The following is a 12,289-nucleotide window of genomic DNA, read 5'->3' on the forward strand; positions in this document are numbered from 1 at the left end:
AAAATGGCCAATTTTCTTGCTAAATAATCCTTGAAGGAAAAAGAAAACTAAAAAAATTGAATGAAGGACTTAAGGAAATAAGAAAAATCAGTAGCTAATAAAATATGCAAAGTTGTTCAACCTTTATAATAATGAAATAAATGCAAATACGTGAATTATGAGTCATCTCTCAGAGGGAGAGATCCGAGCCAATCAGATTAGCAAAAATAAGAAATGTCCAGTGTTTGTGGAGATTGTGAGAAAGCAGGTTCTGTTGGTGGGGTTGTAAATTGTGTGAAATGTTTTAGAGGGAATTTGAGGATTACCCACAGTTTTGCATGTAAATATTTTTTGACTAAGCAGTTTATTTTTTATTTTATTTATTTTGAGACGGTCTCACTCTGTCACCCAGAGTGGGGTGCAATGGCGCCATCTCGGTTCACTGCAACCTCTTGGGCAAGCAATTCTCTTGCCTCAGCCTCCCAAGTAGCTGGGATTACAGGCACCTGCCATCACGCCCAGCTAATTTTTTGTAGTTTTAGTAGAGATGGGGTTTCGCCAGGTTGGCCAGGCTGGTCTCAAACTCCCGACCTCCAGGTGATCCACCCACCTTGGCCTCCCAAAGTGCTGGGATTACAAGCATGACCCACCGCACCCGGCCCAGTTTATTTTATTTATAGGAATTTCTCGTAGCGAAACTGAAAAGCCTGTAAAGGTACACTAGGCTATTCATTTGTACCATTACTGATAATAGTGAAAATTTGGAAGGAAGACTGGTGTTCACCTGTAGAGGTTTGTATAACATCCATTCTGTGAAATGCTGTGTACCTATTAGTGAATTAGATCAATGTGTTCTGGCACCGAAAAAGAGACCAAGATATTTTATGTGACAGCCCCAATTTGGAAAACAATATGTGAAATGTGGATTCCCCCCACATATACTTTTAAAAACTATACATATAATATGTATCATTAAATTGGTTAGAATATAGTGATACTTTATTTTTCACTTCTTGGTAGCCATATTGAGAAAGCACAGACTTGTGGAATGAATTTTTTATCTCCTTCTGTAAGTGGTGGGATGGAGACTGCAGAGCCTGGATAAGTGGCTGAGTGAGCAGTTGCGGCGCTGACCCACCTGTGTGGCTTGGTGTCATCAGCTCTTTAGCTTTGCTGACACCACCTATTTTTAATTTCTTTCACGAAGGATAATGTGACTCATGAAGTATGAGGTTGGTGCAAAAGTAATTGCTGTTTTTGCCATTCTTTTATTTGAGACGGAGTTTCGCTCTTGTTACCCAGGCTGGAGTGCAATGGCACAATCTCGGCTCACCGCAACCTCCGCCTCCTGGGTTCAGACAATTCTCCTATCTCAGCCTCCTGAGTAGCTGGGATTACAGGCACGCACCACCATGCCCAGCTAATTTTTTGTATTTTTAGTAGAGACGGGGTTTCACCATGTTGACCAGGATGGTCTCGATCTCTTGACCTCGTGATCCGCCAGCCTCGGCCTCCCAAAGTGCTGGGATTACAGGCCTGAGCCACCGCGCCCGGCCAGTGTTTTTGCCATTCTTTTCAATATTTGATACAGTAGGACTTAACCCTTTGTTATTCCTGCTGCCATCTGTGTATTTGTTTGTAAGAGTTTGTTTCTTTTGTGTTTTTAACAAAGTCCAAGAGAATCAGCTCACTATTAAGCTGGACACAGTTGTCTGTCATCTGAATTTGTTTTAGAGCAAAGTGGCATTTTTACAACAGACCTCAAAGGAAAACGTTTTTAGCCTGTAAAGGCAAGATTTTATCGTTCATGTCAGTCCTTTGCATGGCTTGAGATTGCTAACTTGTGAGTGTGTCATTTTCTATGGATTATCAGAACATAAATCACCATGTTGTCTCAGTGATACAAAAGTAAATACCACATCAGTCTCTCTTTTTTGATACAAGGAAACAGAAGCATATAACAAATGATATGTCCAACAGTTTCACAGTCACTGCAGGAGAATTTATTATTAGATTTCTTAATATTCTGGAGGATGCCTTTTTCTATGTTGCAGGTGCATAGTAAATGCCTGATAGACTGACTGATGAATCTGTGGGTTCATCCTCATTCCATGTTGGTTTCTGAGTTTTCTAACTGTTTCACATCACGTTACTGGACATTGCAGTACTATCCAGTAGAACTTTCTGCAGTGATGGAAGTGTTCTGTATCCCCGCCATCCAGTTAGTCGTATGTGGCTGATGAAATGTGATGTAGTACAACTGAGGATCTGAACTTTTCATTTAATTTAAATTTAAATTTAAATACTCATAAGTATATAATTCTGTCACATATTATATTACCTATTTGCTTTTTCTGTTTAATGTGTATTGTGCATTTTCAGCGACAAATTTGTTAGGGTCATGATTAGACTATTCTATTTCTTCCTCTTAGAAGTAGATATCTTGGGGTATGTTTCAAACATGGGATTGCAGAAATAGTATTTTGGAAAGACTTCTTTGTCCACATTCTTTTTAGGTCTTTTATGGCCTGTTGAATTGTTTTCCTTTATGCTGGGAGATAGCCAAAAGCCTATTCTTGGACATCACATCATGTTACTGCAGCGTGCGCCATTATCCCTCTGTTCTCGAAATGGTCAGTGGGTCACTGTTCATTCCATAATCGATTATATGATGTTAGTCATACAATTTTTTTTTTTTCGTTCATGCCCTTATTAAGCAGCAAGCCACATTTTAGGTACTCAGTAGCCACATGTGACTGGTGGCTACCACATTGAACAGCAGCACAGATCCAGAAGAGCTGAGTGACACTGTCAACCACCTTCAACTAGTTGACATTTATAGAACAGTGCACAACAGCTGTAGCATACACATTCTTTCAGATATGCATGGAACTTTCTCCACGGCATACCATATGCAAAGCAGTAAGACAGTCTCAAGTCACAAGATTGAAATCACACAGAATATATTTTGTAACTACATCAGAATGAATTAAATTAGAAACAGTAACAGTAAGCTACCTAGAAAAGCCTGTGTATCTGAAAATTAAACAATATACTTCTAAATAACAGATGGGTCAAAGAAGGATTCTTACGGGAGATTAGAAGTTTCAAACTTGCAGGAGGCTGAGGCAGGAGAATTGCCTGAACCCAGGAGGCAGAGGTTGCGGTGAGCGGAGATTGCGCCATTGCACTCCAGCCTGGGTAACAAGAGCTAAACTCCGTCTCAAAAAAAAAAAAAAGTTTCAAACTTGGCTGGGCGTGGTGACTCACGCTTGTAATCCCAGCACTTTGGGAGGCCGAGGCGGGTGGATCACGAGGTCAAGAGATCGAGACCATCCTGGTCAACATGGTGAAACCCCGTCTCTACTGAAAACTACAAAAAATTAGCTGGGCATGGTGGCGAGTGCCTGTAGTCCCAGCTACTCAGGAGGCTGAGGTAGGAGAATTGCTTGAACCCAGGAGGCGGAGGTTGTGGTGAGCCGAGATCGCGCCATTGCACTCCGGCCTGGGTAATGAGTGAAACTCCTTCTCCAAAAAAAAAAAGAAGTTTCAAACTAAATGATAATGAAAATATGCTGTATTAGAATCTTAGGATATAGCTAGAACAGTGCATAGAAGGAAATTTAAGACTTCGTGTGATTACGTTTAAAAGTAGCAGAAGTTTAAAATTGACCTGAGTTATCACCTTAAACTGCAAAATTAAAAAACAAACCCCCAGGTAAGCTAGCAAGAAGAAAATAAGGATTAGGATAGAAACTGACAAATACAGTATCACATATTGCAATATGATATCCCTTCTTTTTGATAACTTTTACTAATTTGTTAGCCTATAATGACTAGCAATAAAATTAGTAGAAAAAAAAGTGTACATACAATTTTTAAAAAATTATAAGGAATCAGTTTATAGGAGAGAGCAGGATTGAATCCAGATTAGTAATTAAAATTTGTTTTCTACTGAAAGCATCAGTTTCCTTGAATTCAGATTCAGATTCAGTATTGTGATGTGCCTATTTTGACAAATAATTGAACCTGGGGGGAAGATATAAGATATAGTTTATATTTTATAGACCCAGGAAGAATTTTAAAGTTGAGGATTTGAGCTTAGTTTTAAAAGGACCAGATGATTAGCAGTTGTGTGTATCCCATTGAGAAGATGTGTATTTACTATCAGGACAATGACATTTTCACATGACTCTGCAGAATGATTGGTTCTGGGGAATTTACGTAGTCTCATTGAACAAAAACAAATGAATATTTAAATAAGACATTGAATTTTTTCTTACAGGTTTATTGACAAGAAAGAAAGGTTAAGCCAACTTAAGAGCAAGCAAGAAGAATTTCAAAAAGAGTGAGTGTTTTGCCTTTTAATTTATGGAAGTGATCTAGTCACCATTTGGTTTAATTCATCGCTGTGGTATGCAGATAAATGAATTGCTAACTTACTGCATTTAGGATACAATCTCTTAAAGTGTAGAAAAAGGAGTGCATCTGAGAGAGGTAAAGCAGGAGAAGTTACCAAGTTTCTAGAAAATACTTGTCTCAGACCTGGTGCATGGTACACAGTAGATAATGAATCAGATCCCTGACACTGATAATTGGTGTGTGGGTCCAGGACAGTGGGTATGATTAGACATAAGTTAGTGCTGGTGGCTCCCATAGGACATCAGTGCTTCCATTTACCTTTCTTCTTTTGTCCGTATCAGTATTTTGCAACATATGGTCTGCACATCTGTCAGAATTCATTAGCTGAGATAATGGTTAAAAATTCAAATTTTTGGAACCCTATCCTCAGAGATTCTAATGCAGTAGATATGGGGTGAGGCCCAAGAATCTGAGGTTGGTTTGTTTTTTTGGGGGGAGTGGGAATCCAAGTTATTAACAGGCATCCCTGATGAATCTCCCACTCCCTAGTATTGAAAATTGTCCTATAGAACGTTCTGGTATAGAACCTGCTCCTCAGATGCATTCCAGATGTTTGCATCTCTGTGCCTTCATTCAGTTTCTCTCCACCTCAGTGCTTTTCCTCTTCTCTGAGCACATCCTGCCCATCTCTCAAGGCTCGGGTTGTCTCTTTTGTGACACTCCCCAAACCATGCCAACATGGATGTCTCACACCCCTTTGTGAAAATAGTTAATAATCAGGCCAGTGATTCCCACAGTGTGACCCCAGCTTCTCTAGAGTCTGCAGTGGTATAAACACATTCATGAGCAGTTTAAATCTTCCAGGATATTCTGTATTAGAGAAACCTGCTTGAATTTTTTTAACTCTGAAATTTCTCTAACTTACTCAAACACAAAAACTTTATTTTTCCCATAGAACATTTTATTCCATAGAACAAATTTTTGGAGATACTGGCATGTGTCATTTCTTTGGGAACTAACCGTAGTATTTTAGATCGTTAATTCATTGTCTTGTAACTATTACTATGAATTATGACGGGTGGAAATTACTGATGACTGAGGATAAAGGCTAAGGCCGTTAGGCAGATTTATTGTGGGCATTTGTAGAAAGGCTCTTAGCAGTGTTCAGAACTGCAGAAGGAAGGAGATGAAAAAAATTGCAGAGAACAGGGAATCTGGAAAACCCTTTAAATGCTAAGTTCCATTTTGATATTTCTAGCCATTTCGAAGAACTTAAAAGTTTTTGATTTTACATTTTGAACTTCACAGAATTTTATTATTTTTAAGTTTATTTTCTGTCTCTTTTCCATACAGAGTGTTAAAAGCTATGGAAGGAAAATGGATAACAGATCAGTTGGTAAGCTCTAATATATGTTCTTTTTACTTGAGGCAACTTGGTTTTAAGTTGGTAGAGCTTATAAAATCATTTTTAATTAAATTTTAAAATCATATTTGGTAGTCCTCTACTTAAACCCACTTGCAGTGTGGCCTCAGATGTTTCATCCAGATACCAAAAATGGGGTATCAGCAATTAATTATGGAGCCATCATAAAGGATAATTATGAAACTTGGTGTTGACATAGAAAAACAAAAACAGTGGGCTGTTATCCTTTTTGCAAAAATTCTGTATCATATACACACTTCAGATGGGTTAATGATTAAATGTGTCAAAGAAAATACGGGTAGGTATTTACATAATCTTGGAGTGGGGAGAACCTTTATAAACCATAGAGGAAAGCATTTTGACAGATTACCTGATAGTTTAAAACTTCTGACCAGGTGTAATGGCTACTTGGGAGGCAGGAGAATCACTTGAACCCAGGAGGCGGAGGCTGCAGTGAGCCAAGATGGTGCCACAGCACTCCAGCGTGGGTGACAAAGTCAGACTCCCTAAAAAAAAAAAAAAAGTTTAGCAATTAATTAAACTTGGGGGAAAAGTGAGTAGAGCACATGAAAATAAAGAGTTGGAGGAAGTCATGGCAGAGGCCAGGCAGCCCTGCTTTGCTAAGGCTCTAGACAGGCACGCTGTGCCCTGCAGGCACTTGGCACATGCCCTCCCTGTAGCCCGGATACTCAAGAGGAAGGTCAGTGACCTCCAGTGAAGGGGCCACAAAGGAAGAGCCCAAGAGGAGATTGGCACAGTGGTCAGCTGAGCCTGCTCCTGCAAAAGTGGAAACAAAGCTGAAGAAGCAGCAGGAAAGAATAAATCTTCAAACAAAAAAGTGCAAACAAAAGGGAAAAAGGGAGAAAAGGGGAAAAAGGCAGAAGCAACTAACCAAGAAACTGAAGATTGACCTGCAGAAAGCAAGAAACTGAGGAGAACCCCGCTTCCAATGAAGCCAGAGAGAAACAAGCCAAGTCTGATCAATACCTTATACCATGTCTTGTCAGGAGTCCCTGTCTCCCTTGTCTAATGTAGAGGAATATTTTAATCAACCGTTTTGTTTCGTTTTTGAGACAGAGTCTCACTTTGTCACCCAGGCTGGAGTGCAGTGGTGCGATCTCAGCTCATTGCAACTTCCGCCTCCTGGGTTCAAGTGATTCTCCTGCCTCAGCCTCCCGAGTTGCTGGGATTACAGGCGCATGCCACCACGCCCAGCTAGTTTTTGTATTTTTCGTAGAGACGGGGTTTCACCATGTTGACCAGGTTGGTTTCAAACTCTGGAACTCAGGTGATCCTCCCACCTCAGCCTCCAAAGTGCTGGGATTACAGGCATGAGCCACCACGTCCGGGCTTACCAACTATTTTGTAAATGTAAGCTTTTTAGTAGCTCTAGAAACACTTTTGAGAAGGAGGGAATTCTACCTTATCCCATTTTTTAAGTGTCAGTGCTTTTTTTTTTGGAGGTGAAATCATTCTCTGGTTGTGTACTTTTTGGTACAACCAGAAGAGGTAGTATGGAATACTGAGTTACGGGAGGCTTTGACCGCCTTGGGTGTCAGCTTAACATTCCATACTTGGGGGTTAGTTTTTATATCCTATAATACTGAGCATACTAAATGGCGATAGGAAGTCACAGTCCTGCATTTAATTAATGTATTGAACATTTTAAATTACTTCTATTCCTGTGTTTTTAGTAGAACTGTTGCCTAAAGAAAACCGCTCCTTGGTGATGGCTCTCCCTGTCAGAATTGCGTACACTCTGAGCTCTGGTCGTGGTAGTCCTGTTTTCCTAATAACTTTGTTGATGTTCTGTGAAAGATTGAAAATTTGAAGATGTAGCGTATATGCTATTCAGTTGTGAATTGGTGGGACATATATGTAACAGCTTAACAGTGTGTGAAGATACTGGTACTTGATGAACTCAAGGGAAATTTGTTTCCAGATTTTAAGCTAGAAAGCCACTGGAATAACTTTAAAAAATAATTAAAATACATGGCTTTTAGATTTCTGGTATATATGTTAAGAATCGTGTACAAATTGAAATGTCTGTGTACTGACCTTCAGCACAACCAGTGAAATCTCAATTATGAAAGAAAAAAAGTGTTTGAAAAAGCACATGTAGTATATCCAGCAATTTTCCTCCTAAGAAAATGCTCATGAATATAGAAATTTATGGGCAAAAAAAAAAAAAACTGATTGTAGCATAATGGTAAAGCTAGTATATAAACAAATGTTCATCAATCAGGATGAGATAAAAAATTATGATACTGTGTAGTTGTTAAAAATAATGTGGTCAGTCTGCATATATTGCTGTGAAATGATGTCCATGTTGTATTTATTAATGGAAAAAGTAAAGTAGGGTAAAGTGTACTTCCATTTATGTGAGTATGTATCTTAAATATAAATTGCTCTTATAAAATCTGGGCTGGGTGTGGTGGTGGCTCATGCCTGTAATCCCAGCACTTTGGGAGGCCGAGGTGGATTGCTTGAGCCCAGGAATTCAAGACCAGCCTGAGCAACATGGCAAAACCCCACATCTACAAAAGCAAAACCAAAAATTAGTGAGGTTTGGTAGTACCTGTAGTTCCAGCTACTCGGGAGGTTGAGGTGGGAGGATCACTTGAGCCAGGGAGGTCAAGGCTGAAGTGAGGCTGTAATCACACCACTGGACTCTAACCTCCCCAGTAACTGGGACCATAGGCGTATGTCACCACACCTGGCTAATTTTTTGTATTTTTGGTAGAGACGGGGTTTCACCATGTTGCCTGGGCTGGCCTTGAACTCCTGAGCTCAAGTGATTTGCCTGCCTTAGCTTCCCAAAGGCTAGGATTACAGGTGTGAGTGGCTGCACTGGGCCATAGATCTTTTTTTTTTTTTTTTTGAGACAGAGTCTCGGAGTCTCGCTGTCACGAGGCTGGAGTGCAGTGGCATGATCTTGGCTCACTGCAACCTGTGACTCCCTGGTTCAAGCGATTCTCCTGACTCAGCCTCTCCCGAGTAGTGGGATTATAAGCATGTACTACCATTCTTAGCTAAATTTTGTATTTTCAGTAGAGACAGGGTTTCACCATGTTGGCCAGGATGGTCTCAAACTCCTGACCTTGTGATCCACCTGCCTCGGCCTCCCAAAGTGCTGGGATTACGGGTGTGACCACTGCAGCTGGCCCATAGATCCTATTTTTACTGATCCTCTGTTCACTTCAGGGCAAGGGTGCCCATCCCTGGGGCACATATGGCTACTGGTCTATGGCCTGTTAGGAACCGGGCTGCACAGCAGGAGAGAGTAGGGCGAGCGAGCATTACCACCTTAGCGTCACCTCCTGTCAGATCAGCGGTGGCATTAGATTCTCATAGGTGCATGAGCTCTGTTATGAACTGCACGTGCAAGGGATCTGGGTTGTGCACTCCTTAGGAGAAAATAATGCCTGATGATCGGAGGTGGGACAGTTTCATCCCTGTAAACCATCCCCCACCCTGTCTATGGAAAAATTGTCTTCTACAAAACCAGTCCCTGGTGCCAAAAAGGTTGGGGACTGCTGCTTTAGGGGACGCTGGACCTAACTCCTGGTAATGTAGAGAGGTAGTTTCATGTTTCATATCCTTTTCTGAGGCTTTTCAGGAGCTCTTACTTGAGTTATGCACTGAAAAAATAATGTTTGTTTTGTTGCCATTTTTATTAACTTGTAAGTACTATTTGCTTATTGGGTGAGATGATTTGGTTATGTTAACCGTCTCCTCAGTAACCAGCACTAGAGGATTGTAGCAGTACGTCAGTAGGACTCTGTGTGATGATGCCTGTGTTGTGTATCTTTGCTGTCCAACCCAGTAACCACGAGCCACATGTGATATCAAACATTTGACATGAGGGCGGTGTGAATTTTTGTATTGGTATGATGTAAATTGAGTTTTAAGTAACCACATGTGCCTAGTAACTGTATAGACAGAGAGGGTTTAGAGAATGTCCTTCAACTTTTTTCTTTCACTGACAAATGCAAAAGAACTATGTGCATTTCTTTCTCATAATTTCCGTTAATTTCTCTTTTGTCTGCATTGAACCAGAAAAACATTGTTCTCTTTTTCGTAATCTTCCATAGTTACAAAAGCTATAACAAACATAATTATAGTGCCCTTTTCTTCGTTAGGTTTTCTGACATACCTGAAAATAAGTAGTGATCCCAGATAGGTGATCATATTAATCATAAGAGACCAACGTTTGTAACATTTATTACATGCTTTTTTCAGAGGTGGAAAATAATGTCCTGCAAGATGAGGATTGAACAGTTGAAACAAACAATATGTAAAGGAAACGAAGAAATGAAGAAAAGTAAGTAATTCGCCCCCTTTCTTCCAGCCCTCGAAAGCGCCCAGGTGGAATTTCGTGGGATTAATAAACTAGAGGGACCCAGAAAGAAAGCAAGGGATGGGGCAGTGGCAACTTGGAGAAGTTTACTACTTGCCTTCATCTTCCCTTGTAAAACGTTTGTGTAAGGAATTTTTAAAAATCAAATACACAATTACAGAGGCCTTAAATAACCAGATCCTTTTCTTAATTAAAGAAGTTGGCCAGGCGTGGTGGCTAATGCCTGTAATCCCAGTACTTTGGGAGACCGAGGCAGGTGGGTCACCTGAGGTCAGGAGTTTGAGACCAACCTGGCCAACATGGCGAACCCTGTCTCTACTAAAAATACAAAAATTAGCCAGGTATGGTGGCAGGTGCCTGTAATCCCAGCTACTCGGGAAGCTGAGGCAGGAGAATCGCTTGAACCCGTGAGGCAGAGGTTGCAGTGAGCCAAGATCATGCCATTGCACTCCAGCCTGGGCAACAAGAGCGAAACTCTGCCTCAAAAAAAAAAGTTAAGGAAGGTATGTTTCTATTTGCCTTACCTAACAGGAAGCTCAGAGTCTAACTTCGTACTCTCTTGTAATAATTATTGGCTCATGGCAGAAGCACAGAATATTGGGTTTTTTTCCCTTAGTGAGTCTCCACATTTTAATCTGTATCAATTTTACATCATATTTGTACACTTTATACTTTATCATAGGCCGTTGTCAAAATGAATTCTCTTAGAAATCCTACATCCTTAACCTATTTCCCATTTGCCCCAAGAATACTTTTGTCTCTAATCCTAATAAAACATCATATACACTTCTGTTACATTAAGATTAGAGACATGTTCTGTTTAGAAATAATTCCAAGAAAAGCTTTTATGTTTTATTTTCACACTGAAAATGAGATTTATTTCAGACTCAGAGTGTGTTTATGTAACATTAAATGAGCGCCAGCAGTGAGCTATAGTCCATGAATTTCTGAAGATCAGTGTTTAAAGTTTAGGATGAGTCACCGTCAGACCTCGTGAATCCCTTTCTCGTCTACTCATTGCTTCCAGAAGCAAGTCTTTTATAGTGGCATGTAATGGTGTAAAGCTTCTGTTGAAAACGTTTGTCCTAATAAAGTGCTCACGTGGAGTTTCATGGGATTACTAGAGAATTAGGGCAGCCCAGTGGAAAGTGCACAGAACTCTCTAGAACACACTTTCGACCCAGTCTTGCATGCAATCTCCAAAGGCTCTGGTTCAGTAGCAACATAAGAACCCATTCCTTAGCATTAGTTCACGCTCTCCCCATCTTCCCATGATGTTCAGGGCTTTGCCACCTGAGTTTTTTCACAGGAGGTCTGTGAACCTCCTGAAATTGCTGAATTTACTGACCATGCCTGTTTCTCTGATGAGCAGGTTAAAAGCTCTGATCAGCTGTTTTTAACTCATTCCTGACTCCCCAAAATAAACACCACCACCACAAAGAATTAGACATAGAAGTGAAGGAGTGGACCCTAGGGGTTTTTTGTTTTTTTTTTTTTTTTTTTGGAAGGGGGGTTGTTTTTTTTTTTTTTTTTTTTTTTTTGAGACGGAGTTTCGCTCTTGTTACCCAGGCTGGAGTGCAATGGCGCAATCTCGCTCACCGCAACCTCCGCCTCCTGGGTTCAGGCAATTCTCCTGCCTCAGCCTCCTGAGTAGCTGGGATTACAGGCACGCGCCACCATGCCCAGCTAATTTTTTGTAGTTTTAGTAGAGACGGGGTTTCACCATGTTGACCAGGATGGTCTCGATCTCTTAACCTCGTGATCCACCCGCCTCGGCCTCCCAAAGTGCTGGGATTACAGGCTTGAGCCACCGTGCCCGGCCTGACCCTAGGGGTTTTTATCCCCAGCTAATCATCAGTCACCTGGTGACCCTTCTAAAATCTAGAGAGAAAACCCTGGGATCTATCCTGGACTTAGGAAAATGATCACATGCTTGCATGTTATTGCAATGTCAGATCGCCGTGTTGAAGAAAAAAGCTTCCACGTGCATACTCTGTATCTCTGTCCTCCTCTCTTCATGACTGGTAACAGTTTACAGATGGGCCCAGATCTAGAAGCCACACTTGAATAGCACTACTCCAAGTGGTTCTGATGACCTGCCAGGGTTGGGAACTGCTGCTCTGTAGAATGTAAATACAGTCTCCTTCCCACCCTCTAGCCCAGAC

At 40.8% G+C, this 12,289-nt stretch overlaps 1 protein-coding gene across 1 annotated transcript in view; it reads left to right on the plus strand.

The window, feature by feature from the left end:
- ATG14 (autophagy related 14) overlaps nt 1–12,289 on the plus strand; it is a 40,204-nt gene that overhangs the window by 5,208 nt on the left and 22,707 nt on the right. Inside the window, exons 2-4 of the mRNA XM_017515809.2 lie at nt 4,265–4,327; nt 5,695–5,737; nt 10,007–10,088. Of these exons, the coding sequence (XP_017371298.1) occupies nt 4,265–4,327; nt 5,695–5,737; nt 10,007–10,088 (188 nt within the window). The remainder of the gene's footprint in view (nt 1–4,264; nt 4,328–5,694; nt 5,738–10,006; nt 10,089–12,289) is intronic.

The sequence above is a fragment of the Cebus imitator genome, unplaced genomic scaffold, assembly GCF_001604975.1.
Source record: "Cebus imitator isolate Cc_AM_T3 unplaced genomic scaffold, Cebus_imitator-1.0 Scaffold560, whole genome shotgun sequence".
Lineage (NCBI taxonomy): Eukaryota > Metazoa > Chordata > Mammalia > Primates > Cebidae > Cebus > Cebus imitator.